Below are 27,036 nucleotides of genomic sequence, written 5' to 3'. Positions count from 1 at the left end.
ACAACGCATTTATTGGAGTCTGCGACGATGGCGTAGGACTGCTTACGTAGCGCCCGCGGCCGATGCGGCATTTCGAAGCGGCGCTCCCTCTATTTGCGCCTGCGCCCCAACGCAATTCACGGCGAGGCATTCGAACCGTCAACCGCCCCCCAATTCGAATCTGCATCGCGGCTGGTCCAATGACCATCCCGCGGCCTCTGCAGACGCCGGCTTCCCGGTCCCTGCCCAACCACGTTCTTTGCTCCGCCCACTATCCAATCACAAGCCCGGATGGGTTTGAAAAAGTGGGCGCGCGGTTGCTAGGCGCGATGCACGGGGAGCGGGGGATTTAAAAGAAAGGAAGGAAAAGGCGGGGTTCGGACTCAGGTTTTGCGCTTTCGCAGCCGATTGGTTAGTCCGTTCGCAGGCGGGGCGGGGCTTAGGCTTGAAAGGAAGGCGCTTTCTTTTTGCTGAATTAGAGTTTGAGTGGGAAGGGGCGGGATTAATTGGGACTCCTCCCACTCGCCGTATTGGCGCTTACTACGAATTAGCTACTTGGCGGTAGATCCGCGCTACTCTGCGCTCCCCGAAGATACAGGCGTAGCAGCGGGAATGAAAGCGGGTGGTGAGTGCCCATCCCCGGGGCGCCAGGCCTGGGTAGCCTTTGCGGGTGGGTGGGTGTCTTTAAACGGGGCTGCTCCGTAGATCTTGCTGAGCAAACCTGGATGTTCCCTCCATTTTGCTCGTGTAAATTGGGGTTTGGGGGTCCAATTAGTAACTAATAATGAATGAGGAGTTGGTCACAATCTCAGGGATTTATCCGTAGCGATTACCTGTGAGCTACTGAGCCAAAATCCTGGTTAGTAGTGCCAGGAAAGTAATGCCCCCTCTCTGCTGAAGGGGGATTTCTCCTATGTAAGCGTTGAAAGAGGTGCAGCCCAAAATACTACTACTAGGGAAGTAAATCCCTTTTACTCTAGTGGTCCGTACTTCTTAGCAGGTTTAACATATGATCGTATGGTTAAAGGCTTCAGTTCTATACTAGCGCAGGGTTGGATCAAGACAGCTATGCTTAAAATGGACCCACTGATATATATGACAGGATACTAGTTCCGGGCCTAATTAAGTCCTATTAGTTTTAGAGCTTGATTAGCAGTTCAGTCCTTACTCAGAAATCCTGTTGTATAAGGGAGCCAGCCCTTATTTAGAAGAAAATAAGTGAGGTTTGTTGTTGTTTAGTCGTGTCCGACTATTCGTGACCCCCTGGACCAGAGCACGCCAGGCACTCCTGTCTTCCACTGCCTCCCGCAGCTTGGTCAAACTCATGTTCCTAGCTTCGAAAACACTATCCAACCATCTCGTCCTCTGTCGTCCCCTTCTCCTTGTGCCCTCCATCTTTCCCAACATCAGGGTCTTTTCCAGGGAGTCTTCTCTTCTCATGGGGTGGCCAAAGTATTGGAGGCTCACCTTCAGAATCTGTCCTTCCAGTGAGCACTCAGGGCTGATTTCCTTCAGAATGGAAGTGAGGCTTAGTTCCAAGTAATTCTCATTCCGGGTTCTAGCCAGCTCGCCCCCTGTCCCATATATTTGCATATTATATATGTCTGCCAATTTAGGATAACACTTCATGAATCTGAATTGGCTTCATTTATACTGTACATACTTTCCATTGAGACACCGGAAGTCCTAGGCACATAAATTTTGGAATGATGGATAAAATATGAATGGTGTGGAAAGGTATCTAGGCTAATAGAAAGTGGGGACTGCTAGTTAACTGTTTATCTTAACCTCGCCTTCCATGTGTGAAAGAATTGTCCCCAAATGGCTTCTGTTTTGCTAGCTCAGCTAGTAAAAACTTCAAACTGCTTCAACTGTTCGCGCAGGCTGTGCGTTGCAAAGCAATTTGTTTTTAGGCAGTCTAAGTGGGACCTGCTTCACACGTTCAGGTTTTCTTCCCGACCTTTCTCCTGTTTTTGCCCAAAACAAAACGAAACCGGGGTTTATTTTTTTAAAAAAAATGTAAATCTGAAGGAGAGGGCGCCTCGGTAATTTGGGCGGGTGGATTTAAAAAGGAAGCGGAGCCTATAGTGGGGCAGGAGTTGAATGCAGTGGCTGGGGATTGGCTTGAGGCTTTTTCATGTGAATGAAACACAATTGCAGAATACTTCGTGCTTGTTGCGGTCCCTTGGATCCCCCGCATCGGACCCAAAAGCAATGGGTAGTTTTAAAAGCCAGGATTATTATTATTAGGAGGCAGAAGTGTTGGGGTAGGATATTCTGTCTGAAAAATGGTAATCGAAAAATGCCTGGGTTCTTTAAAGCAATTTTAAAGAGAATTGTTCTAATTCTCTTGTGTTTTGTGGGTCAGAAGCACAACATTCTATTTTAATTGGGCAACAGTTTTTAGACTTCATAGACAAAAACAACAGATCAATTTTTGTACTGATATTTATGCAGGTTACATGAATAACTTAAAACTGTTATCAAAAAGAAGAGGAAACTTCTATCAACAGCTTCTCTTAAAGTGGATTAGTTTTTTAAATCAATATTTTGCTTTTTGTATAAAAGCATATATCTATTAACTTCATACAGAATTAGGATAGTTTGGCAGGCAAAGTAACCACTTCTGCTTCTACAGGTGGGTGCTACATTTTGACTCCCAATGGTATAATTATGCAATTTTTCTTTGTGCCATTCATACATTCTGCAACATTTTTATTTGCTTGTCTATGGTTATTTACGAAAGTAAGAAATGGCATTACAGTGCCATTCCATGTTTCAGATCCCATTGATTTAAATGGGATGGTGCAAGAGATGCTTGAAGTTGCAATCCTGTATGCACGTATTTATTACATTTATATCCCACCTTTTCTCCAAAGAAAGTGCGCAACCTGCAGTCCTCCAGATGTTTCTGGACTACAACTCCCACCAGCCCCAGCCAGCATAGCCAGTGATCAGGGGTGATGGGAGGTGTAGTCCAATGACATCTGGAGGGCTGCAGGTTGTGCACCTCTGCTCCAGCGAGATCAAGCTGGCATGCCTGGTTCTCCCTCCCTCCATTTTATCCACATAGCAATTCTGTGAGGTCTGTTAGGCTTAGAAAAGTCACCCAATGTGCTTCATGGCTGAGTGGGGACTAGGAACCCTTGACCCCCAGATATTAGTCCAACACTCTAACCACTACACCACACTATCTCTTAAACCTGGGAGTAATTTCCCTTGAACTCAATGTGGCTTAACTTCTGAGTGAACCTATATAAGACTGCACTGTAATTCTCTTGAGTTGATATCCTTTAAATGTGCAGCACATTCTTAAGCATGTGTGAATGGAGTGATCTACTCTACAAATCACCAGCCAAACAGTTTTGGGGATTACATGTTACTGATATCCCAGGCTAAGAATACTGATCCTTATTTGTCCTAATATCTCACCCTAAACATTTCTGAGCCGATGAAATACGTTGCATTATTAGTAGTAGTATTTATATCCCACTTTTATTTACTGCTTTTATCAACTGGCACAGAGCTGGTGCTCAGTAGCTATTTATGATATTTTGAATCACTATCAGTTTGTACTTGGCTGTATCGTTTGCCACATAATTCTTTTGGTTTTTGCATTATTTATATGTTGTGTTTTAATAGGATTGCAGTGTTTGTAATTTTTAATACTGATGTTGCTGTTTTGAGCTTTGGGCTCAGCACTGTTGTTGGAAAAGCTGCAAACAAATATTAAGTCATTAAACAAAAATCAAAACGTTTTCACATACAAATCGTCCCAAACATTTTGCCAAACATTAAGCTACGTTATTAAAACAAGCAACAAACAATACTGGTATATAAAGAGCCATTTTTCACCCTTCCCACAGGGTGGTTTATCATAAATGAACTTGTGTGCATAGAGTCCAGCTGGAACAAGCTGTGATGTGGTCTTTTCTGTCCTCCCTCTTTGCAGGAGAGCACAAAATGTACTGCCAGCCACAGACGTGCTGATTTTTATTCTGATGCATGCCTCTATGTTTGCACCTCTTGTCTGATGAAATACCTTGCGCTTGCTTTAGTGACCCACTGCAGGTGCTCCAGGTGCTTCTCTGTCCCTTCGAAGCGAAGAATGAGGAAGAGACCCAGAGTCCTGACGCTGTTGTGCCTCCCGGAAGATGTTCTGTTTCATATTTTTAAGGGGCTGCCTGCTGAAGACATCCTTTCCCTCCGAGCTGTAAGTTTAACCCCTGCAGGAATACTACCGTACTTTCCCATCTATTAGATGCCCCCATGTATAAGACACCCCACCCCCCATTTTGGGGGACTCAGTTTTAAGAAAATGAGGGGAGATGGCCCAAAGTTGTTGAGCCTCTCCCGCCACACAGCTGTGGGCAGGAAACACTCCCAAGATCATTTCCTGCACGCAGGTAGAGAGTCTTTCCCTCGAGGGAAGTTGCGCTCCAGCCAGTTGGCCAGAGGGCACCTTCCCCATGCCGCTGCACACAGGAAATGATCCAGGGAGTGCTTCCCATGCGCAGCAGCATGGGGGGAGCTGCGTGCCGCCAGCCAGTGGCATCTCCCTCCCGTGCCACTATCCGTGTATTGGATGACCCCAGTTTTTTGACATGATTTTTGTGTCAAAAAAACCTCGTCCAATACATGGAAAAATACTGTAATTTATTTAGCATAGCTTTGCAGAATCCTCCCAAGGCAGCATGTGATTAAAATATAATGCTGCCTAACAATAAAATCATTAAAAGACAGGAAAAATGAATCCTAAATGGTCAGCCTGGAGCTGGGGAATATCTCCAGATATTGTTGGGCTACAGCTCTCATCAGTCCAGACCATTGACCATGCTGGCTGAAGCTGATGGGAGTTGGAGTAAAGCTTTTCCTCCTGTTCTCTACAACCAGACTAGTATGGGTGGAGGTTGTTCTCCAGATAACTTGGACCCAAGCCGTTTGGGGCTTTTAACCATTAAAACGAGCCCTTTCAGTTGGTTTAAGAAACCCAGTGCAGATGGTGCACTATCAATGTTATATGATCTGGCCACCTGTTATTACTGACACGTGGGTATCTGCATGTTCCCCAAGTCAAGTTTCTGAACCGAATTTAAAGTCTGTTGTGGATTGCTCTGTCTTTTGGAGTCACAGCAAAGTTGAGTCCTCATATTAGGATTTTAACATCTGTTGGGGCTCTGGAGTTATGTAATAGTTTTTTGGAAGCTGGAACGTCTTTAGCTTTCAGGGCTAAATTAGTTCATACTGTGAATTAAGTGTTAATGCTTCATTTATTTGGTGGCAAGGGTCCTATGGGAATATGGTTAACAGCTCACCCTTCACAGGAAGTAACAGAGTTGGAGTGAGGGAGCAATTTTTGCCCACAGCATTGCATGGAGGAGGTTTGATTCCCCCTCCCTACATGTCACAGTCCTGATTGTCTGCCTTCTCCTTTACAGAAAAGACAAGCACATTTTAATGCACGCATTTCACACAGGGGTCGCCAGCCCTTTTAGACCCACAGGCATATTTGGATTTCTGAGTATTTGCACATGCAGTTTCCAGGAAATCCAGTAGAATTAATCTGAGCTTTGAAAAGCACATAAAGCTGGGAGAGAAAGTGGGAAAGAGTGTCATTCTTCCAACTTCCTTTTTTAGTTTTATGAACCTTTCAAGGAAGAAAAAAGGTAACTGTCGTCACCACCTAACGAGTTAGGGGGCAGTGGGTGGGAGGGGTGCCAGGTAAAGACTTCAAGGGCACCACTGTGCTCACGGGCACCATGCTGACAGCCCCTGATATATAATATCTAGCTTGGACCTCATTGCCTGAAAATGGAAAGTGTGATGCTGTGCCACCGTCTTTGGGTTAATTGACCGTGAGCAGGGCCATTTTGAAGCCCTTTTGTTGTAATTACCTGCTTGTCTCTCTTCTAGGTTCACTCTCATCTTAAGTACCTTGTAGATAACCATGCTAGTGTTTGGGCCTGTGCAAGTTTTCAAGATGTGTGGCCTTCTCCCAGAAACTTGAAAATGTTTGAAAGGTAACTCCTACGAATTTTAGAAACCTCAAGATTAAGGAGAATTAGATGTTCAAAGATCAGACACTTATTATTTTCAGGGGGTGGTGGTCAACTATTCAGCCATGAACTGCGCTACTCGAGAGCTCTGTGTGCTTGTCTGCCCTTTAATTCAGAGCCTTAAATTGAGATCTCTTTCTCTGGAAAAAGCAGATATTTCAGCTTATCTTTTTTGCAAACTGCTGAAGTAATGCAAGAAAAGGACCTGAGGAGTGGCACCCTCTGTGTGGAACTTCTTGCCTACCTATATTTTGGAGGCTATTATGTTTTGATGGACAAACACTGCTTTGTATTTCACTGCAAACAGCGTATTGGCATTCATCCATAATACAAAAATGAATCAATCCATTCTCTAGGATACTCTGGTAAAATATGTACTATTGTCTTCGGAGATAGAGGGATTTCTCCCCGCCCCCTACAATGGGTAGAATCCATTTGTTCTTTGAGTGTCTAAGACAAAATACACTGCATCCATCTCTTTGCAGTATAAATGCAGTAAATATCTAGTGCTTTCATGTTGTTTAATTGGAGGCTGGGGGTATCATACTCTTACTGCAGAAGGTCTAATCTTTCTACCTGTATTTTGAGTTTACAGTGAGGAAACATGGAGAGTGCAGACATACTAAAATCTGCCCCTGCTTTGTCTTATGGGCAGTGGTGATGTGTTGCAGGTTGGATGTCAGTTCACACACATACAAATCAAAGGAAGCTGTGTTGGGCCACATGGAGGAAAAATCCAAGACCTCAGTTGGACAGTACTTTTATTAGGACCAACCAAAATGTCATAAAATAGTGATCAGCCTTGATGTTAACACAAAGGAGGGGAAGACTGAGAACAGATACTTAGCTGGATGTTGTAGAGAGAAGGTGTGTATCAAAATAAAGGTGGCAGACTTGACTGGTCTCTGCCAGGTGCTACTGGTCTCAGATAGACACATACGATTCTGGGTCAAAGAAGCAATGGGCAATCCCTTTCTTTCAAAACACAAATCCAACAGTTACTCAGATCTCTCACCAGGTTTTACTGAAACTCACTGTCTTCGTTAGGCAGAGAACAGAAGTTGGCACATAAAATGCATTCTCAGGAAGGTTATTTAGCAAGCAGTGGAATAAGTGACAATTGTATCATCAATTTCTGAATTGAATCTAAGCTGTGTTTGGTAAAATCCGGAATTTTCAGAAACCTGTATTCCCCCCCCCCCCCCCAATAAAATTCTCTATATTTGTGCAGGGCTGCAGAAAAGGGTAACTTTGAATCTGCTGTGAAGCTGGGCATTGCCTACCTCTACAATGAAGGCTGTAAGTCATGGGTATACGTGGAAATGCATGCATGGAAAATATTTGGGAGTATGGTGTAACTGCCGCAGGAGGGGGAAGCCTACGCCCCTGCCCCCCCCCCCCCCGTTGTTGCTAATGATGGGAGTTGGAATCCAGCCTCTGGAGGGCCACAGGTTCCCCAACAATAAGCTAGAGGGTAAGAAGTTGGCAGTAGGGTTCTGTAGACTTGGCTATATATAGTCCTAAATGCTGGTCTTGCAATTTTCATATCAAGGGAACTATCCCTTTCTGTACTGTGTTTGCTAAGAGTTGTTTGGACTTAAACAATTTATGGCCACCAGCTTGGATGGTTTAAAAGTGGAGAGAGAAATTCATGGAGGCCAAGGCTATTGAAGGCTACTAGCCCCAACGGCTATGTTCTCCCTCCACTGTTGGAGGCATCGTGTCTCTGAATACCAGTTGCTGGGAACCAGGTGGGCAGAGTAGTGCTGTTCCACTCAGCTCCTGCTTTTGGGCTTTCCATAGGCATCCGGTTTGCTGTAGTGTGAAGAGGCTTCTGGCCTTGATGGGCCATTGACCTGATCCAGCAGGGCTCTTCTTATGTTCTGAATGGCAGCAACACTTGAATAGGTGCCTCTCTTTCCATTTTGACGTTGCCTATTTGCATGGTGTGTTGGTCCTTTACGTGCACTCTTTTATGTACGGTAATTTCGTACATACGTACATGATTTAATTTGTATGCCAGCTTTCCATAGTTCAAACCATGCTCACAACATGGAAAAAGCACATAACCACAGCATAAAAGCAGTCATACACAATCATAATATTAATAAATTTTTATTTATACCCTGCCCTCCCCAGCCAAGACCGGGCTCAGGGCGGCTGACAACTAATAATAAAAACAAGTTGATTAAAATACAATTTAAAAGATTAAGATACAACATTAAAACAATTAGGGAACAATCTCATCATAGGAGGAGAAAGGAAAAAGAAAAAGGGGGAGGGAATCAAACTGATTCTGAGCCAAAGGCCAGGTGGAACAACTCTGTCTTACAGGCCCTGCGGAAAGAGATCAGATCCCGCAGGGCCCTGGTCTCAAGAGACAGCATTCCACCAGGCCGGAGCCAGTGTTGGAATAAATACAACATTAAAAAATACACATCCAAACTGATTAACTTCCACATAAATCCCAACAAGATCTAAAATAAACAGCCCCACCACAACAAAACACCCAGCCCAAGAGCCTGTTTAGCAGCCTCAGCTTTTGTACCTGGAGTCAGTCAGATCCTGCTCTCCCAGGCCAGGTAGAAAAAGGGTTGCAAGGATAGTAGGCCTTCCGACATTTACTGCCAGATTTTCAGCTTGCATAGAGACAGTAGTAGTAGTATAGAGAACCAAGCTTTGCTACAATTCATGTTTCAAGAAAACTTTTCCCCTTTCTACTCCTTCAGTATCAGTCTCTGATGAGGGTCGTGCAGAAGTGAATGGGTTAAAAGCATCTCGCTTCTTCAGCCTGGCAGAACGTCTGAACACCTTCGCAGCCCCCTTTGTCTGGCTTTTCATTCGCCCACCTTGGTCTCTGAGTGGAAGCTGCTGTAAAGCTGTGGTCTACGAGAGCCTCAAAGCAGAGTGTCAGCAGCAAAAAGTAAACTGGCTTATTTTGTAGCTTTCAGACTTAGATCTCTCTTAGACTTAGACTTAGACTTAGACCTTAGACTTAAGCTTCTGTTGCAGAGGGAAAGATTAGTCATTCTAGCCAAAGACACAGCACCTTAATTTTCCTGAGTGCTTACTTTCTGAGGGTAGGGGGTGGAGTTTGCAAGCCATACAACAGAGCATCCTGAGAATATTATTTCCTTTTTTTTAAAAAAAAAAGTCATGTTTCTAGCCACCATGAAAATGGCCTGTGAAAATCTGTAAAGCCTAGACAGGGCTCAGTTCAAATATCAGGAAGATATGCATCGTTGGTTCCCACTTTCCATTGGTAGCAGGAAAAAAGCAAACTAACTTGCAGTGCAATCCTGTATATCGTATTTTTTGCTCTATAGGACGCACCTTGTTTCAGAGGGGGAGAACAAGGGAAAAAAATTCTCCCCCTCTCTGCTCAGTGCCCCTTCAGCGAAGCAGCAGGAGAAACGGAGCTCCTTCCATTTCTCCTCCCGCTTCACTGAAGGGGCGCTGTGCAGCTCTCCCTCTCTGCTGAAGCCAAGGATTTATGCGAAATGATTTATGCGGGAACTCGCGCTGCGCTCCAAAGGCTTCATGGACCGACCCCTCTTGGTCTCCAGGCTTCAGCGAAAGCAATGCGAAGCCTCCGGAGCATGGAGGGAGTGTTCCCTCTGTGCTTCAGAGGCTTCACGTTGCTATCACTGAAGCCAAGGAACCTGCATTCGCTCCATAGGACGCACAAACATTTCCCCTTCATTTTTGGAGGGGAAAAAGTGCATCCTATAGAGCGAAAAATATGGTACATCTACTTGGAGAAATAAGACACATGGATTTCAGTGGGGCTAACTCCCAGATAAGTGTGTATATGATTGCATCCTTAAACACTAGCTCTTCCTGCCCATGAACCGTGAACATGCCCTGGTTACTGCTTCTCCAAATCCCCCCAGGTCCTGCAGTTCCTCTTTCTTTCCTGAGCCAGTTAATAGTTTCCTCTTAATGAAGTCTAGGCACCCCACTGATGCCATGAGGGGCCTCACCCGCTCCTTCCAATTTCCTTTGAGTTGCTCAGACTCTGCATTAGAACTTCTTAAGCACTGATCCTACGTGCTCCCTGAGCAGGCATGCTGTTCCCCTTCATCAGTGTTGGGAATTTGGTGAACATATTGCAGCGGTGTTCAGAAATAGTCTGGTGAGACTGCTGGTTGAAAGGATAAATAAAACTCAAGGTTTATTACTCATGGCAAACAAAGCCATTCTAAGTATACGTTTTGCTTGTAGCTGATATGGACCCAAGAAGGTAACACTACCACATGGTAGCTCACACTGAATGAACTGGAGGAGGAAGAAGGAAGTAAAACCTGAAAGGAAGTGATCTGCTTCACCAACAAGTGGTTACTTAAAAGAGTAGGAATTAGTAAGGGAAAAACCTGCTTTCTTTTTGCTGTCCCCCGCTAGTTCAGGTAACTTACTGCAAACATTGTTGCTTGATTCCGCAAAATAGCTCCTTGACTTAAGTGTATTTCTGGATTATTTATTTATTCCATGAAATTTATATGCCATTTGTTTGTAAAAATAAAAAAAATAAAAACAGCCTCCAAGCGGTTTGCAAAAAGATAAAAAAATTGCAACCATACTTAAAAACATACGAAAGTTAAAATGCTTAAACAAATCAAAATTACCTTAACTTTCTAAGCATTTGGGTAGGCTTGTGTAAAAAAGAATGTTTTTAGCAGGCACTGAAAAGAGTACGGTGGTACCTCGGGTTACATACGCTTCAGGTTACAGACTCCGCTAACCCAGAAATAATGCTTCAGGTTAAGAACTTTGCTTCAGGATGAGAACAGAAATCGTGCTCCGGCAGCGCGGCAGCAGCAGGAAACTCCATTAGCTAAAGTGGTGCTTCAGGTTAAGAACAGTTTTAGGTTACGTACGGACCTCCGGAACGAATTAAGTACTTAACCCGAGGTACCACTGTACATTGAAGGCGCCTCCTTGATTTCAATAGGCAGGGTGTTCCCAAGTGCAAGTGCTGCCACCCTTAATGATATATTTATTACAAATATGGGATGGGTATGATGTGGCACCTGTAGTGGTTCCACCGATCAAATGGTTGACTGGGCACATGTTGGGGTAAGGCGATCTGGTAGGCAAACTGATCTCATGTTGTTATGTTACAAAAGTGGTGAGTTCAGGGATCCACCAGACTTTGGAAGTTTGAAGGAAAACTTATGTGGGGCAACTTTGAAGATGCTTGCTACTTGGCTTCTCTTTATAACAAATATACCCTTCTCCATTTCTTTTAGGCTCAGAGAGGATCAATTCTGTATTGCCTAGCTAAAGTCCTAAATCTCTTTGAGGTAAGTTCCCCACCCCCATTGTGACTGTCCTACCATGCCAAATTTACCAAATCTATTGTGGGACTTTGTATTTGCAACTACTCAAGCCATGTTAACAGAGTGTCTGTTGATTGCTGTAGCCAGTTGAATCTGTACCTTATTCTTAAATGGTTTTGACTGGTTAAGTTTGTTTTCTTGGTAAACTGATATTTGTTTTTGTCATTTTAGGCGGACAGTGGGTGTGGTGGTGGTGGTGGTGGGATATAAATGGACTATGCAGCCGGAAATGAAAGTGTTGGATCATGATATAAACCATGTTATGTTTACGCTTAGTAAGATCAAATATGAAAGATTAGAACAACCAATTTTGTCTTGTTCCAGACTGGGGTTTTTTAGATATCTTTTCTACAGATAGGAAATACTTGCACAGATAATAAAGAGAGACAATCTTGCACAGTCTCTAAACATAAATGTACTTTTTTCTCTTCTTTTATGCTTCTGAGGCTACAATCTTAAACCCACTTGCCTGGGACTCAATGAGACTTCTAAGCAGGCACGTATAGGATCACGCTATTGAGTTAAAGCTTGCACAATGGTTTGGAAGGCAGGAAACAGGGGCTTCTTGCATTTCCTTGCATGCTGCTCACCAAATTATTTAGGCTGCAGTTTCTCCCGAACTGTAGGCTTCTCAGTTATTGGAATCATTAAACCTTGGAGGGGCTGGCAGCTGAGACCATTATAGAGAACACTGGATCTCAGTGGCTTTGTGTGCGGGCGTAACTGAATAGTTGGGGATAAATAAATGTCACCCTTATTCACAGGATGAAGAGAAAAGAAAAGAAGCTCTAGAAATGTTTGAGAACTCATCGAAGCAGGGATGCTTGCACAGCGCCTACCTCCTCTGGGAAAATAACAGAAAAGCTTCTGTGAGTATATATGACACTAATATCATACTGGCAGGTAAACAAGGCTTGAAGAGCCAGGCAAAAGATGGTTGTCTTATAGCTGCTGGTAGGAGAAAAAAACTCTACTCAGACAGCTGATGTTGAGAAGAATGGAATGAAGGCAGTAGCATGGCTTGGTTGGGTGCTTGGAAGAACTCTCCCTTTGAGAACTGATGTGTACATTTGTGGGTGGCTGAGCGTGATGACAACCTTGATAGAATAAAAGTGCATAATCATGGTCTATCTCCCAAGTAAATACTGTATCAGTGCTAAGAAAGTGGTGTGTGTCTTTGGGAGTCCCAGTTTAATTCTGAACAGCGGTCCTCAAATTTGCAAGTACCTCGGTTTTCGAACCTAATCCATTCCAGAAGACCGTTCGAGTTCCGAAACGTTTGAAAACCGAAAACTCAATACGGAAGTCACGTGGCATGTTCGACTTCTGAGGCGTGTTCAAAAACCGAAGCATTTACTTCCGGGTTTACAGTGTTCGAAAACCGAAATGTTCATCAACGGAGACGTTCGAAAACCGAGGTACCGCTGTATAGGAAGTACAAAAAGGAAGATAGTTTGTTAATAACACAAAATATGCAGTATCTTACTTTGCTTCCATTCCTCCTTGTAGATGTCAGACCCTGGTAGATACCTTCAAAGCCTCAGGAAACTCAGGGATTATGCAGCCAAGGGCTCTTGGGAAGCCCAGGTAAGACTGTCACTCCTGAATCTTTGTTTTTCCCCACTTTGTCCAACTGCTTTCAGTGTTGAAGCAGAAGGTACCTGCTGAATCCCTCTTGGCAGAGTATTCCACAATACTGGGTCAATAATACTAAATACTCTTTCTTATTTGCTGTCGCACGAGTCTCGCCAACTTGGGGAATAACACTCCTGCAGATGACCTCTGTGATCTAGTTGGGATATAAGGGTTCAGGCAGCACTTGAGGTTCAGGTGGTCCCATAATTTATTTTCATTAGGAACAGTTAATGCTGATTCTAATGCGGCCACACTTAAAACTCTTTCCCCCTCAGGGCGGATTCGAGATGTGATTGTGCCTGTAGCATGGTGCTGCTCAGTGGGATCCTGAGCCAATGCACCATTGACTGGGTGGGAGAAGTTTTCTGCTATTTTAATTTCCCACGGTGCTTGTAGTGATGCTATATTGTGTACTTTGGCGGTTTTTTAAATGGTGCCTGCAGATGGCAGAATGAATGGAAGAACCAAAGCAGGCATTATTAGTTATTGTGGGTCCCCTTAGGACAAGTTATTGTCCCCAGCCCTGCCTTCCCCGAAATATTGAAGATGGTGTCATTAAAATAAGCCAAGTGCATCAACTATTACTTGAATTATTGGTGTCTCAGAAAAAGCAGAACTAGCTCTTTCTGGAGATGAGTTATTTTCCCTCTTGATTTGTGTTCTTTTTCTCTCTGTTACACAGATTGCTCTAGCCAAAGCTTGTGGGAATGGAAACCAACTAGGGCTGGAAACAAAAGCCTCCAATGAGATGGTGTCTCAGCTCTTCCAGGCCTCCCTCCCTCTCAGCAAGCAGAGCATCTTCACTGTTCAGAAGGGAATGAACGAGACAATGAGGTAGAGTCATAGGACAGGCTGAGGGAATTGTTTGCTGAAGCAGAAAAGGCTGCTTGCTAAGTTGTTTTTGCCAGATGCTTGTATTATAGTTCTCCATAGCATGCTGTGCAGAATGCTAGGTTGCTACAGGGTGGGTTTTCTTTTTGGGAATTTAATTGCTCTTTTTTGGGGGGGAAGCACTGCCACCTACAGGAAAAGACACACGTGAACAAATATATACCGTATTTTTTGCCCCATAGGACGCACCGGCCCATAGGACACACCAAGTTTTTTGGGGGGGAAATAAAGAAAAAAAATTATTTCCCCCCCAGGCGCTTGTGGGGCCGGCAGTGGGGAGAAGCGCTCTTCTGCCCGCCGCCCGCCTGCAGACCAGGTCCGGGGATAGCGGGAAGATGCACTGCACCTCCCAGCTGTCCCCGGAGCTTGCGGGGCTGGCGGTGGGGAGAAGCACACGTCTCCCTGCTGTCAGCCTCCAAACCACATCGGGAGACAGCGGGATGGCGGCGTTCCGCCTCCCCGCTGTCCCCCTACCTTGTGGGGCTGGCGCTGCAGCTCTCCTGAAGCCTGCATTCGCCCCATAGGACGCACAGACATTTCCCCTTCATTTTTGGAGGGGAAAAAGTGCGTCCTATAGGGCGAAAAATACAGTAACTTTAAAAAAAACTAGTAGATATTGAAAGATATTTTAAACTGCTAAGGAGCTGAGTTTACTTCGGTCTGGTTCAACTATGTGTTATACTCGGTGGAAGGAAAGCCGTAAGCTATCTCCCCCTCCCATTGTTTCTGCCCACTGCTTTAATGCGCTTACATCAACTATTAGCTAGAATGGGTGTGGGGAACCTCTGGCCCTCCAGATATTGCTGAACAACAACTCCCAACACCCCTCACCATTAGCCATGCTTGCTGGAGTTGTAGTTGAGCAACATCTAGGGTGCCAGTGGTTCCCCACCCCTGAGCTACAGTGATCTGCTTTTAAAAGAGAATTACTTACGATATAGCATTTAAGCTCTCCAGTTAGTGGTGGTTTGTCTGGCATTGTTCCCCCCCCCCCCCCCCGCAATCCCACAACAACACTTTAAATGGCAAAAAGCACTCATAGATTTGATTGAAAACTTACTGGCCTGTAAAAAACTCCTCCAAGCCTAAATATGGATGTGCTTCATTCTCTTGTTAGTATTGGATTAAAATGTGGCTTCAATCGAGGATCCCAGCATGTTCAATTTTTAGTTATAATTATTTGTAATGAAAGAACATTGTGTTATATCCTAGTTATTTGCATGTGTTTTATTCATCCCGTGTCTTGTTTTCTCTTCTGTCGTATGTTGCTCCCAGCTCCTTTTGGAGGAACAGCAACTCACATATGTAGTTGAATGAAGTTGATAGTTCAGCTATAGTCTGCTTGCTTTTAAATGGCTGCTCCTGTTGTTTAGATACATTCTGATTGACTGGCTGGTAGAAGTGGCCACCATGAAGGATTTCTCAAGCCTCTGTCTCCATATGACAGTAGGGTGTGTGGACCGGTACTTGAAAATAAGACCTGTATCCCGGGCTTGTCTTCAGCTTTTGGGGATTGCTTGCATGGTTATTTGTACACGGTGAGTAACTTGACTATTGGCAGTAGTGATGGCTTGGCTCTTCTTAATGAGGATTGTACCTACAGGACAAAATTATGGTCTGCAAAGTTTTTCTGAAAGTTGTAGCAGTATAGCTAACATGGTGGATTTGATTTAAATCAAATCAATTTAAATCACTATTTAAATCACATGTCAGTAAGATTTGATTTAAATCATTATTTTTTTTTTACAGAAAGACTCATTCTTGCTGGTATAATCTTAATATTTACAACCAGATGAAGGTTTCCTTTTTGGAATAAAATTTCAGAGTAGTTTTTACAGTTATATCAAATTACTGATTTGGTTATACTATTAGAAATACATAGATAGATAATTATGGAAATATTGTGAGCTTTAATAAGCTGTTTATATTTGGACAATTTTCTGCTGTACTTTATTGGAAGGAGAAAAAAATCATTTCCTTAATAACATTTTATTTAACTAAAGTAATAACATTATAGCATATGTATCCATGTTGTTAACAGATGTGGTTAAACATTTTTTTAAAAAAACTTAGACTGAGTTTTAGCAGATATGAAATACTTAAACAAATCATTATTTCCTGGTAAATAGCCTTTGGGCTATAATGTAACTTAAATAGAAAACTATCTTTAGAAAGATTTTTCCTCCAAAAGTATTTTATTTAAAAAATCCAATTTAAAACAAACAAAAAAATCCATTATTTTTTTTAAATCATTGATTTTTATCCACCCTGCTAGCTACAGGGCACTTTTAAAATGTTATTTTTTTAATAACAAAGGAAAGGTGACTTCATCTTCTACCAGAGCTGTATGCGATTTGCAGGCATGGTCACTCCTTCTGAATATATGGAACCTGCTCAATTTCACAATGACAGCTGCTGTTGTTCTCCTACAGGGCAGACCACACTGGGGATGGGTACAATGGAACCATAAGGTGGGGCAGCATGGGTCCTCAGGAAAGACGGGTGTGTGGAAAATGTCACACCTCCAGCAAGCACCTGTTGCCCCAAGGGTCATAGGTGAGGTGCTGTCCCTAACTGATTTTGGGAGATACAGTGGAGATCTCAAACTAACTGACTGGAGTGCCCTGGAAAAATAATGAACTGTGATTAAAAGTTAGAACTGTCCTCCCTTCTTGAGCTATGATCGTTTCCTTAGTCTGCTTGGTTTAATTTCTCAGTGTGGGGGAAACAATTACTGTGTATTGTTTAGGGCAGCCAAGGCTACTTTGCCCCTCAGAAGCTTAGGAAATCCTTGATCCACCTTGACATGCCTTGTCAACAGTGTGATCTGACTCAGAAACCTGAGAAACTACCCTGATTTGCCTTGTAATTTGGAGACCACACAGAGCTGATGCCCACCACTGGTATTTTGCATTCCTGCTTTGAGATTAAAAGTATTTCTTCACATTTCCCAGATACTCTCCAGTGTAACCTTACAAATCAGACCAGCAGATCAGCTTCTACCGGTTTAACTGCTTCTTTAAATAATGTGTGTACACACACAGAGAAAGAGACTTGTCCATTCTATCTGGCGTTGGATGAGTAAACAGATCCACTATGTGTTTAGGCCTTGGTGATAATCCATCTTTTGTTACAGTTTTATCAGCAAAGAGATTCTGACAATACGGGAAGCTGTTTGGTTAACAGACAACACATACAAATATGAAGATCTTGTCAGGATGATGGGGGAGATAATTTCTGCCCTGGAAGGAAAGATAAAGGTAAGCTTGTAGAGATGGTGAAAACCTTTATAATCTAGCTGCCATTAATGCAATGCTGGCTAAATAAATGCTGGTCTGCTTTTTACCTTGCCTTTTCCGTGAACTACCTTGCAAATTAGGGGATATTCCTCTTGTAATTCTGTATTGCTCCTGGCTTCCTCTTACCTGATATATTCCTGATGGTGATGAAGATGAATAGTTAGATTATCTGTACTTTTGGAAAGCAGATTATCTTGCAGGGTTGAGAGACAACTCGTTCAGCTCACTCATAGTGCCCTGTAATTTGAGGGGAGGGACTGAACAAGTCTGAGGTCTGCTCACAAGTTCTCTTGTGGACTGAAATATTGCCTCCCAAGTTTTGGAGAGAACTTCCTCTGCTTGGATGGAACATTCTCAGGGGTTGTGCCCATGTCCTGAACACTCTTCTGAGGGAGACCTGCTTAGTCCCCTTCCTGGTGGCCTTCTCTTGGCTGGTGAAAGCTTTGCTTAGATAGGCCTTTGGCCTCCTGAACTAAGAGTTCATAATTAATATTTGGCTATTTTTCCATTCTTCCCTTGCTTCTATCTGTTTTGGTACCTGCACCCACACCAATGTGCTCTGGCATACATTTGGGAATAGTTAGTGTTCATAATGATCCCTTATCTTAGCATAAAACGGTGCTGGATCAAGAGCCTTGAGTTGGGGTGGCTGATTGTCTTCCAGCTGACTTTCAACTCTTGATGTACATCTTGGAACGTATAAAGATATGGCAGTGAGTTGATTTATGGTTTATTGTACACATATGTATACCTGAGTCTTCATTGGAAGGTGTAGAACATCATATCCCAAGAGTCTCTCATTGCCCCTCTGCTAGCTTCAGCAACCTTGGTTGAAAGCAGCAGTCAGTCATGGCTACCAGTGTCTCAGTGCAGCCTCCTCCAGCTAGCACTGCATGGAATTCTGCCTACTTCCTCCGTCTTGTTCCCAGTACACCTTTAGATTTCAAAAAGGACACATTTTTCTGTGACATCATGCACCCTTCATCGCCTTGCCAACCTGCCAATTCTGTCTCTATCCACTCTTTGGGGAGAAGAGTTCTTTTGCGTTGCCAATGTCCCTTAATGGCTAGGTACTTAGCTAGTCCAGCCATGCTGGTTTGTATAAGCTAACCATGAATTCTTTGTCTGACACAGTTCTGCAGCTTGCATTTTCCCATCGTATCCTAAATATTATCTAAATACTACCATTTATTAGTTTCTAATATTCACTAACAGACTCTGGTACCCAAAACTCTGGTGACCAAAACCCAGTAACCCTCACCTCAAAAATGGGAGAGAAATGTAAATAATAAAATGCATGTGACTTTAATAAGAATTTTTTTTGTTTGCATTGAATAGCCAACCTTTAGCAAAGAGGGTGTTCCTGAAACAGTACACCGTGTTGCATAGTTCCTGTGTATGTCGGCCTTAAGTAACTTCTTCTATTCTGCCACTTTTTTAAAAGATACCCACTATTCTGGACTACAAGGAAGTGCTGCTGAACATAATCCCATTGGAAAGAAGAACTGTGCATCTCTACAGCTTCATTTGTGAACTTTCACTCTTAAACACAGGCCTTTGCATATACTCTCCTGCCCGTTTGTCTGCAGCGGCCTTGCTGCTGGCCAAAGTATTGCACAAGCAAGGTAACAATCCTGCTGGATTAATTCAGGCACCTTTTGGGGAATAGTCCCATTTTAGCTATGTTGAATGCTTTCATTTGAGAATTTAGTTAAATAACACACTGTGTTAGAGACCAGTGAGCAATATTGGTTATTTTGTTCATGTCTTTTCTCTCTCTCTCTCCAGCTCATCCTTGGACAAGCCAGTTATGTGAAGCCACAGGGTTTTCCCTTGAAGAACTGATACCCTGTGCGCTGAATATCCACAAAAAATGGTAAAAAACTGGGGTAGCAATATACCGTGGGGGGAGCCATAATAGCTTAGTCTTCCCAGCTGTTGCAAAATATTCATTGGCACACTTGGAACATGCAGCTTCAATAATATTTGAACTTCCTACAGACAGCATCTGAAGTAATGAGTTGGTCTGATTGCCAGCTCAAGAGTGTGCTTTACTTGGGGCACTTAAAACGCGTGTATAGTGTTCACAGCAGGGGTAGGGGGCTTAGAAAGCTTTATCCTCAGCCTGGCCCACCCAGGCCACAAAAGCATCTTCTGCTCTCCTAGATTTGCATACTGCAAGGCTTATACAGTTCTTCATCAAGAAGGGAATGAAGCAGATAGTAAAGGGTTAACTCCTCATTCCTCTCTGTTTCCTCCTGCACAAGCTGATGCATCCTCTCTCATCACATCCTCAGCTGTGTCAACAACATACATTTTAGTCTTCCACTTAGGAGGGAGGGACTGGAGCCCAGAGGTTAAGGTACATGTTTTTGCATGCAAAACCATGTCCAGATTTCCTCTTTGGCTTCTCTGATTAGAAGTACCTGAAGCTGGTCTGTATTCCTGAAGTGGAGGGCAAGTGCAAGCTGCAGATGGATGGCTCAGGTGTAAAAACAGGCTGGTTTGCAGGAAAGGGGGAGTAGCTAATTGCTTAAGCAAGTGCAAGGCTCAAAACCAAGGTTTAGAAAACGTTGCACGCAGACAGACCCATAATAATAGCATTGCTATGATAATTATTTGCATCTTTCAGTTTGTTACCCACTGTTCACCAGCAGCTCCCAGGGTGGGTTGCAAAAACTGGAAATAATGCTAAATACAGTTAAAAGAAATTACAGTGACAGGAATAGGGTGGTGAGTCCTGAAAACTTATATTGGGGATCAAAGACCAGGGATGTGATGACAAAGCTAATCAGGCTGAAACCAATGCTTTCTGTCTAAGGAAAGCCATAGATATTTCTTCTAATTACCCTCCATAGGCTCTGCTTAAGCCTTTTTGCTGCCAGTGTGAGTGCTGGAAAGCTCTCCCAGAAGACAAGTTGGGTTGCTGGCACTTCCTATTTTCAGTGCCCACGTGGTGATCTGGGAGCAAGGCTGTCAGTAGTACAATTGGAGTCTGAAGCCAGGTTTGGAAACCTAAAGGGAAACTTCAGCAACCATTGGTTCTGTGTAATGCTTGGTGGTTCTGTTAAATTTATCCCGTGACTCTAAACAAGGGGCGTACTTACAATCTCTCCCTCTGTCTCCCAGTTTCCATGAGGATGTCCCAAAAGATTATAGGCAGGTGTCCCTTACTGCTGTGAAACAACGATTTGAAGATGAGCGCTATGAAGAAATTGGCAAAGAAGAGGTACTGCTTTTGAGGGGAAAGAGAAAGGGAGAGTCCCAGTGTATCTGAACTCCAGGACTGCATTTTATAGGATTGTACTGTAAATCTAGAAGGAAATGGAGCACAGTAAAATGTGTTGGATGGGTAGCAGCAAGTCTGGTGGAGTCATAGGCTGCCCACCTTCTGGAGTGGAACCCCTTGGTGACAAAGCAGATCTTCTGGGGACATGTTCTATGCAAATTTGTGTTGAAAATTTTTCAGTCTGCATTGGAAAACTTTCTGATGTGCTAGCGAGTGATCTAGTTCAGCATGCTTATTTTACTAGCCTTTAGCAGGCAAAGTTAAAAACGATTAAGCTGGCAAACTTTCCCTAATACTGTGTTTATAGTTAGCATCCATTTATTCATTGTTATTAATAAACTTATAAAATGGATTTCCCCCACCCCACCCCACCCCCCACCCATGGAAAAATCACTGGAAAATATTCTTCCCATCACTTCCTATTACCAAAACAGAAATGGAGAAGTTGCTTCTTGCTGGACAGGGAACTAGGAAAAAACTCTTCTCTGATTGGCAGCCATTATATGCAGCAAGCAAAGCACTTTTGCTGACAGCCACTGTTTGCGCTGTGGGTAAAAGCCTCAGCGCCTAGGGCTTGCCGATCGAAAGGCCGGCGGTTTGAATCCCCGCGGCGGGGTGCGCTCCCGTTGTTCGGTCCCAGCGCCTGCCAACCTAGCAGTTCGAAAGCACCCCTAAGTGCAAGTAGATAAATAGGGACCGCTTACTAGCGGGAAGGTAAACGGCGTTTCCGTGTGCGGCTCTGGCTCGCCAAAGCAGCGATGTCACGCTGGCCACGTGACCCGGAAGTGTCTCCAGACAGTGCTGGCCCCCGGCCTCTTGAGTGAGATGGGCGCACAACCCTAGAGTCTGTCAAGACTGGCCCGTACGGGGAGGGGTACCTTTACCTTTACTGTTTTAGTACTCCCACGATGCCTCTGGCATCCTTGGAGTGATGCTGTGCTGGGGCCCTGGAGACACTGTGGAGAATTAAAATAGTGTATTTTTATTGGTGGCTGATCGTTGAGTTCATAACTATTTAAAAATATAGTTAATCTGCAAGTTTCTAGAACCTCTATATTAGTGTAGATAAAGTGTTAGATTACGAGTGTCCTGATCTCCATTCAAGCCATGAAACTCACTGGGTGACTGTAGGCCAGTCACTGACTGGCAGACTAACCTACACCACAGGATTGTTGTGAGGAATAAAATGGGAAGAGAACTGTATATCTTTTCCTAGGAGGAAAAACATGATGTCCACATAATGATAAATAACTTTACATTTCCTTCAGTAAGCCATCTAATATTTAAGAACTTAATAAAAACTACCATTCACCAATAAAAAGCAATGCCATTTTTAAATATTTTCCTTTTACAGACCTGATCCAAAGTAGGTTCATTGGAAACCTGCCCTTAACTTGCAGACTCGCTGATTAAAACTAGCCCGTGCCAATTTCCATCCACAAAACCTCTTGCTGAACTTATTATAGCCTCATTCCTATCCATATTTGTGTGGAACTAAGCACAGTTGAGATCAATGGATTTACTTTCAAGTAAAAATGTGCAAGATTGCACTTGTAACTAGTACTTTAGAGTCGAGTGGTATAGGGTTTCTTTGCTTTTGTTTTGTTGGGGAGGGTGACTGGGGCAAAATCCAGAAAACTACTATGGCATCAGTGGATGAGTTTTAAGAGCATGTGTGACTGTAGCTATACTGTCTCACTGAGCTCATTTGTCTTAGGTAATGAATTACAGCCAGCTCTGCTCACTGCTAGGAGTGAAACATGAAGATCCAGAGCCCAACTCCTTGTACATGAACACAGTGGAAACATTTCTCACTTCTCCATCGGGAAAGAGAACTAAAAGGCAAGTCTGGTCCCTCTGTTTTACCTGGATGGATGGGGTATTCACTGACTACTAGACAAGTCCTCTGGCATTTGTAACCTTGTACAAACTGGAGTATTGGCTTCTACCACCCCTAGCATGGATCACAGCTGCTACTCTGCATTGCTCATCTATTGGGTGGAGAGCATACGGCCCTCCAGATGTTGCTGGATTCCAGCTCCACCTAACTCAATATGTCTACACTGACTGGCAGAAGCTCCTCTGGAAGTTACAGCCAAGGGAATTTTTTCAGCCCTTCCTAGAGTTGCCATCCAAAGCCATGTGGTCTACTGTGTTAACTGCACTGCCATCTTGCAAGCCATCAGTGCTGGGCAGTTCAGCAAACAGTTGAAAATGGAATCTTCCTAGCTTTCCAGGTCCAGCCAAGAAAAGGTTCCATGTGTCAAATAACTAGCTGGCTATAGATAGTGCTCAAAATGGGTGGTGGTGGTTTTGTTTACTATTAGGCTAGGCTTGGTTGTGCTTAATGGAAAGGACTGGAATGGTTTTATGATTGCTTGAAAAGAAGTAGGGTAGCATAACACTCAACTTTGAGCACTGACTGTGGAAAAGCTGATCCAAGGCCCCATTTTCTCTCCCCCTTTTAAGAGTATTTTATTAATGGTCGTAGATACTCTTTCCACAGGAGAAGAGAAGACAGCATCCAGGAAGACAGGGGAAGCTTTGTAACGACACCAACAGCTGAACTGTCCAACCAGGAGGAGAGCCTTCTAGACAACTTCCTGGACTGGAGCTTGGATTCCTGCTCTGGCTATGAAGGAGATCAAGAAAGTGAAGGAGAGAAGGAGGGAGATGGTAAGGTTATTTTGGAAGGTGGTATGTCATTTGGGGGTATTACCATCTGACATTTGGGGTGGGTGGGGGTTGAATTTAGGCACACAATCAAGCAGTGGAATAGTAATACTTGAGATTGAATGTTTGAATGCTTTGCTTCAGAAATAAAACCTTGCTCGACATAGAAAACTGGCATATTGGTTGAAAAGCATTTAGCCCTGCTAAGCTAATTTCATGTGTGAGAAGAGTTTTTTTTAGGGGGGGTGTTTGAGGGGAACAGTTGGATATGCAACCTTTACCTGCATTGGTACAGAGGATGGTGGTAGAATTGACACCCAATTATTTTGATTTTATCAATTGATCAAAGATAGGTAGAATAGGGTACTGTTTTGTTTTATCAAAGCTAAACATTAGCATTTTACTGCAAGAGGGTAAACTTTGACAGAATTAAAGCAAAAAAAGTGGGCACTTAAACTGCACTACAAAGATTAGTCTTGATTTCTTTTTAGTAGGGTTTATTCAACCAACTTTTCTGTATAGTTACAGCTCCAAGCGGAGTTCTGGATGTAACTGTGGTCTGTACGGGCCCTGAAGAACACTGCTATGGCTGTTGTGAAGACTCCAGTGATGAAGAGAGCATTGCCAAAGAGGGATCTACATTTGACCTAAATAATTATGACCCACCAGGTGCTGGGAAGGGATGGCTAATGCACCACAGCCAACCAAAGGGCACCATTGAAGCCAGCTCTGGCTATTCTTCTGTCAACAGTACCAGCCCTACTTCCACTATAGATTGCAACTTTGGAGCATCTCCAAAAGCTACCTCAGTGCAGCCTCTGGGCCCTGCCAAGAACAAAGGAGGATCTCCTCATGACTCAAAATTATGTTTACACTCCAGCAGAAGGCAAGCAAAACGGAAAAATGTGGCTGAGTACAATGAAGAAGAAAAGATGAACTTGGGCTTCTTAAGCCTCTGATGTCCTGGTGCTGTTTACTTTAACAACAAACAGGTGCAAACATGGTTGAAGGCTGCACTGTACATGGTGGCTCATGAGGTGCATTGCCCTGGTCTCGCTGAATGTTTACCTAAAGAATTTCCCCCAAGACTTGTTGCTGTTGTCTTCCCCACATATTATCCTGTGGCCAAAACAAGATCCAGGCACTAGCAGGCATAATTGTGGCATTTCCCCTGCAGAATATGGCCCGCAAAAAGTCTTCCTTTCCCCTCTTCCCTTCTGTTCCATGTAAACTATGTCTGCCCATGACATGATCAAGCATTCTTTACTAAGGTTCAGTGTCATTCTTGGCTCTGCTCTAATGCCTTTCTTCCGTATCCCAAGAGGTGGATACTTCCCTGTTAGTGGTGTTGAGCTTGGCCCATCTGAGGCCTTTGTTGCCTGTGAAGTATTTGGTCTGACAGTTGAGATCTGCACTGCCTCTTCATTGCTTCTGCTACTTCAAAGCAGCTGCATCTACTGTAGTTTACTAAGAAGCAAAGTGATCCTGTTTACCAATGAATTGTTTTAAGGCTGGGGGCTATTTTTGCCCTTCTGTGCATATTAAGCAATATAGTGGCTTTTGTGAGCTAGCGGCAAACAGCTACCTGTGGGAGATGTAATATGTTCTAATAATTTGGTTAAGTGTCCTATATTTTTTATTTTTCTCCTTATTTTCCTCTCAATATTCTTTCTCCTTTCCCTTTTTTCTGTTGTTATCTGCTCCTTTATACTAGGCCCCTTTGATTACTAAATTGTTAAGGTTCTACCTCTGCTATAATTGCAGTGGTGCTTGAAAAATTATTGCGACACAGAAGTTTGATGATGGAAATTAATTTTACTTGAATTAACTGTTACCACTTCAGTTGTCCCATTGTCCGTAAAAGCTCATTTGTTTCATGGGATCTATGGATTGAACCACCCGTCTTACAAAGCTGATCACACTAAAAGTCTGAAACCAATAGCTTGGACATGTGGACTTGAATGTTCTTCCATTAGACTGAACCACCTCCATGTGCAAAACTTTGAAATGGTGCCTGCAACCCTCTGCGACAATTGTACTGGTATTAAGGATTTTGAACAGAGACGCAAAATAAGGTTTGGCTTCCTTCTTTCAATTATGCCTCCTTAGAATGTATACCCAGGTACAAAACTTGTGTGTTTGGAATTAACTACATGAATCTGAAAAACACTGGACAGGCTTAAATGATTTCTTTCTTTCTTTTTTTCTTTCTTCAGAAGGTAATGTCAATGACAGTTCATGTTGGCTAGTGATGTTTTTTTATAAAAAACAATTTTTTTGAAAATATAACAGACTCCTGACTTTATTCAGTGGACAGAGAGTTCTCTGAGGTGTTTAATAAAAACTACAAGAGGATCTCCATAGATGAGACTGTCTTATCACTGGCAAAGGAGAAGCTGCTGTATATGATAAATTTGCTTATTGATCCGCACCTCTTGGAAACATAGCAGGTGGATAGCAAGGAGACACAGGACACATTTATTTACTCAGTAAGGTTTGTTAGCTGCCCATCAGAATTCAGTATCTTAAGGTATGCTGCATCAGATAAAATCAGTTTAAAAGCTGGAAGAAATTACCTGCACAGAAGCTGCTTAGCACAAGGTATGTTTTGAGTACCAGAAGTGATCTTTGTTCAAAGTCCTTCTATACCCAAATCCATTCCTGGTTGCCCTAAGCTTTGTTATTTCAGCAACCTGATTTGGGGGGGGGGCATGGGGATTTTGTTGCTAAACTGCCGTCAAAATATGGGGTATTATGCTGATCCACCAGCAAATGTCCCAGAGATGTACGACTTGACTTAGGCTGTGGTTTTGGTGAGAGTGAAGGCTCACATTACAGAATTCTCTTAAGGTGGTACCTGTCTCCCCACTTTTAAAGTAAAATATTAGAACGTATTTGTCCCCAGTGGTGGGGGTATCTATTTTCACATGTGGGTTGTAGGTTACGTGGGTGGCTATTTTCAGGGAATAATTATTACCAAACAATCACTTTTCAGTACTTCAGCAGACTTGCTCTTGGTATTTGATGGGAAAGCGACAGGTATCTTACACAAAGATTGACTGACTTTTCTGCATAGCCAAAAACTGGAAAATATTTTGGAGGAATTATATTAACAGGTATGGACTATAGCTTTGATGGAAAGAGTTATAGCCTAAGTGGTAGACCTTACTTTGCATGCAGAAAAAAGGTCCCAGTTTCATTTCCTGGCATATCCAGGTATGACTTGGATTTAGAATTCTTGATGCTGCTGCCAGCAAGTATAGACAATACCATACTGAGCAAGTTGGAGAAATGGTCTGACTATAAGGCAGCTTCATGTTTCTAGCTTTTCCAGCTGTGCAACCCCTTTTTGAGGCAACTGGTACCAATGTTACTCTGGGATAGCAGCCAAAAATCTTCCTGCTCATGTATTTCAGTTGTACATTGTTTTTATTAGCTAAAAAAAAAACCCTTGGAATCCATTTTGATTTTTTTAGGAAAGGAAGTATTTTAGGTTTACTAACCAGACCATTCTGGTCTGGGATTTATTTAGTAAGCATTTGTGTATAACATAAGTACTGTATTGGGAAGACCAACTTGCAAAACAGTGGGGGCTGGAGAGATGCAGATAAGACCTCATGACGGACAGCTCTTTAAAAAAATGGATGCCTGCTGGCAGCATCCTTTCTCAGTCATTTTTGCAGGTCCCAGCAACTGCAGGAAAAGCTGCTGTACTTTTTAAAAAAAGTATTCCAGCAATGCTAAGCAGCTGTTATGCCTCCAGAATGTTGTGTGGTGCTACAGTTGTGGGCAGTGTCTGTATAAAGAATTGCCATTTTGTTGAAGAATCCTTGTCTACCCTTGAGGAGGATACTTCATTCCCTCCTAGTAAGCTT

The 27,036-nt window shown here is 43.2% G+C and overlaps 1 protein-coding gene across 3 annotated transcripts; it reads left to right on the top strand.

Annotated features, from left to right (window-relative positions):
* The first annotated feature begins 307 nt into the window (after positions 1–307).
* Positions 308–25,444, top strand: CCNF (cyclin F). Of its 3 annotated transcripts, none has more exons than XM_083412440.1 (18): positions 308–390; positions 2,572–2,617; positions 4,038–4,192; positions 5,893–5,999; positions 7,267–7,334; positions 8,765–8,958; positions 11,285–11,338; positions 12,139–12,243; positions 12,884–12,961; positions 13,692–13,843; positions 15,274–15,438; positions 17,037–17,160; positions 18,644–18,824; positions 18,988–19,075; positions 20,329–20,428; positions 22,206–22,330; positions 22,995–23,164; positions 23,684–25,444. In XM_083412440.1, the coding sequence occupies exons 3-18, from the start codon at positions 4,088–4,090 to the stop codon at positions 24,118–24,120; spliced, it is 2,253 nt and encodes a 750-aa protein (XP_083268566.1). In that variant the 5' UTR covers positions 308–390; positions 2,572–2,617; positions 4,038–4,087; the 3' UTR covers positions 24,121–25,444. The 3 variants fall into 3 exon arrangements, with proteins under 3 accessions (XP_083268566.1, XP_083268565.1, XP_083268564.1); XM_083412439.1 differs by lacking the exon at positions 308–390 and adding an exon at positions 415–604 and having other exon boundaries at positions 2,437–2,617; XM_083412438.1 differs by lacking the exons at positions 308–390; positions 2,572–2,617 and adding an exon at positions 415–604.
* Positions 25,445–27,036: the final 1,592 nt, after the last annotated feature.

The sequence above is a fragment of the Podarcis tiliguerta genome, assembly GCF_965153285.1.
Source record: "Podarcis tiliguerta genome assembly, chromosome: 14".
Lineage (NCBI taxonomy): Eukaryota > Metazoa > Chordata > Lepidosauria > Squamata > Lacertidae > Podarcis > Podarcis tiliguerta.
This window is presented reverse-complemented; position numbering and strand designations above follow the sequence as displayed.

Coding starts and splice junctions, on each gene's coding strand:
- CCNF (XM_083412438.1), top strand. Junction 19,076..20,328: donor CTGAATATCCACAAAAAATG/GTAAAAAACTGG, acceptor TCTGTCTCCCAG/TTTCCATGAGGATGTCCCAA. Junction 23,165..23,683: donor AGGAGAGAAGGAGGGAGATG/GTAAGGTTATTT, acceptor TTTTCTGTATAG/TTACAGCTCCAAGCGGAGTT.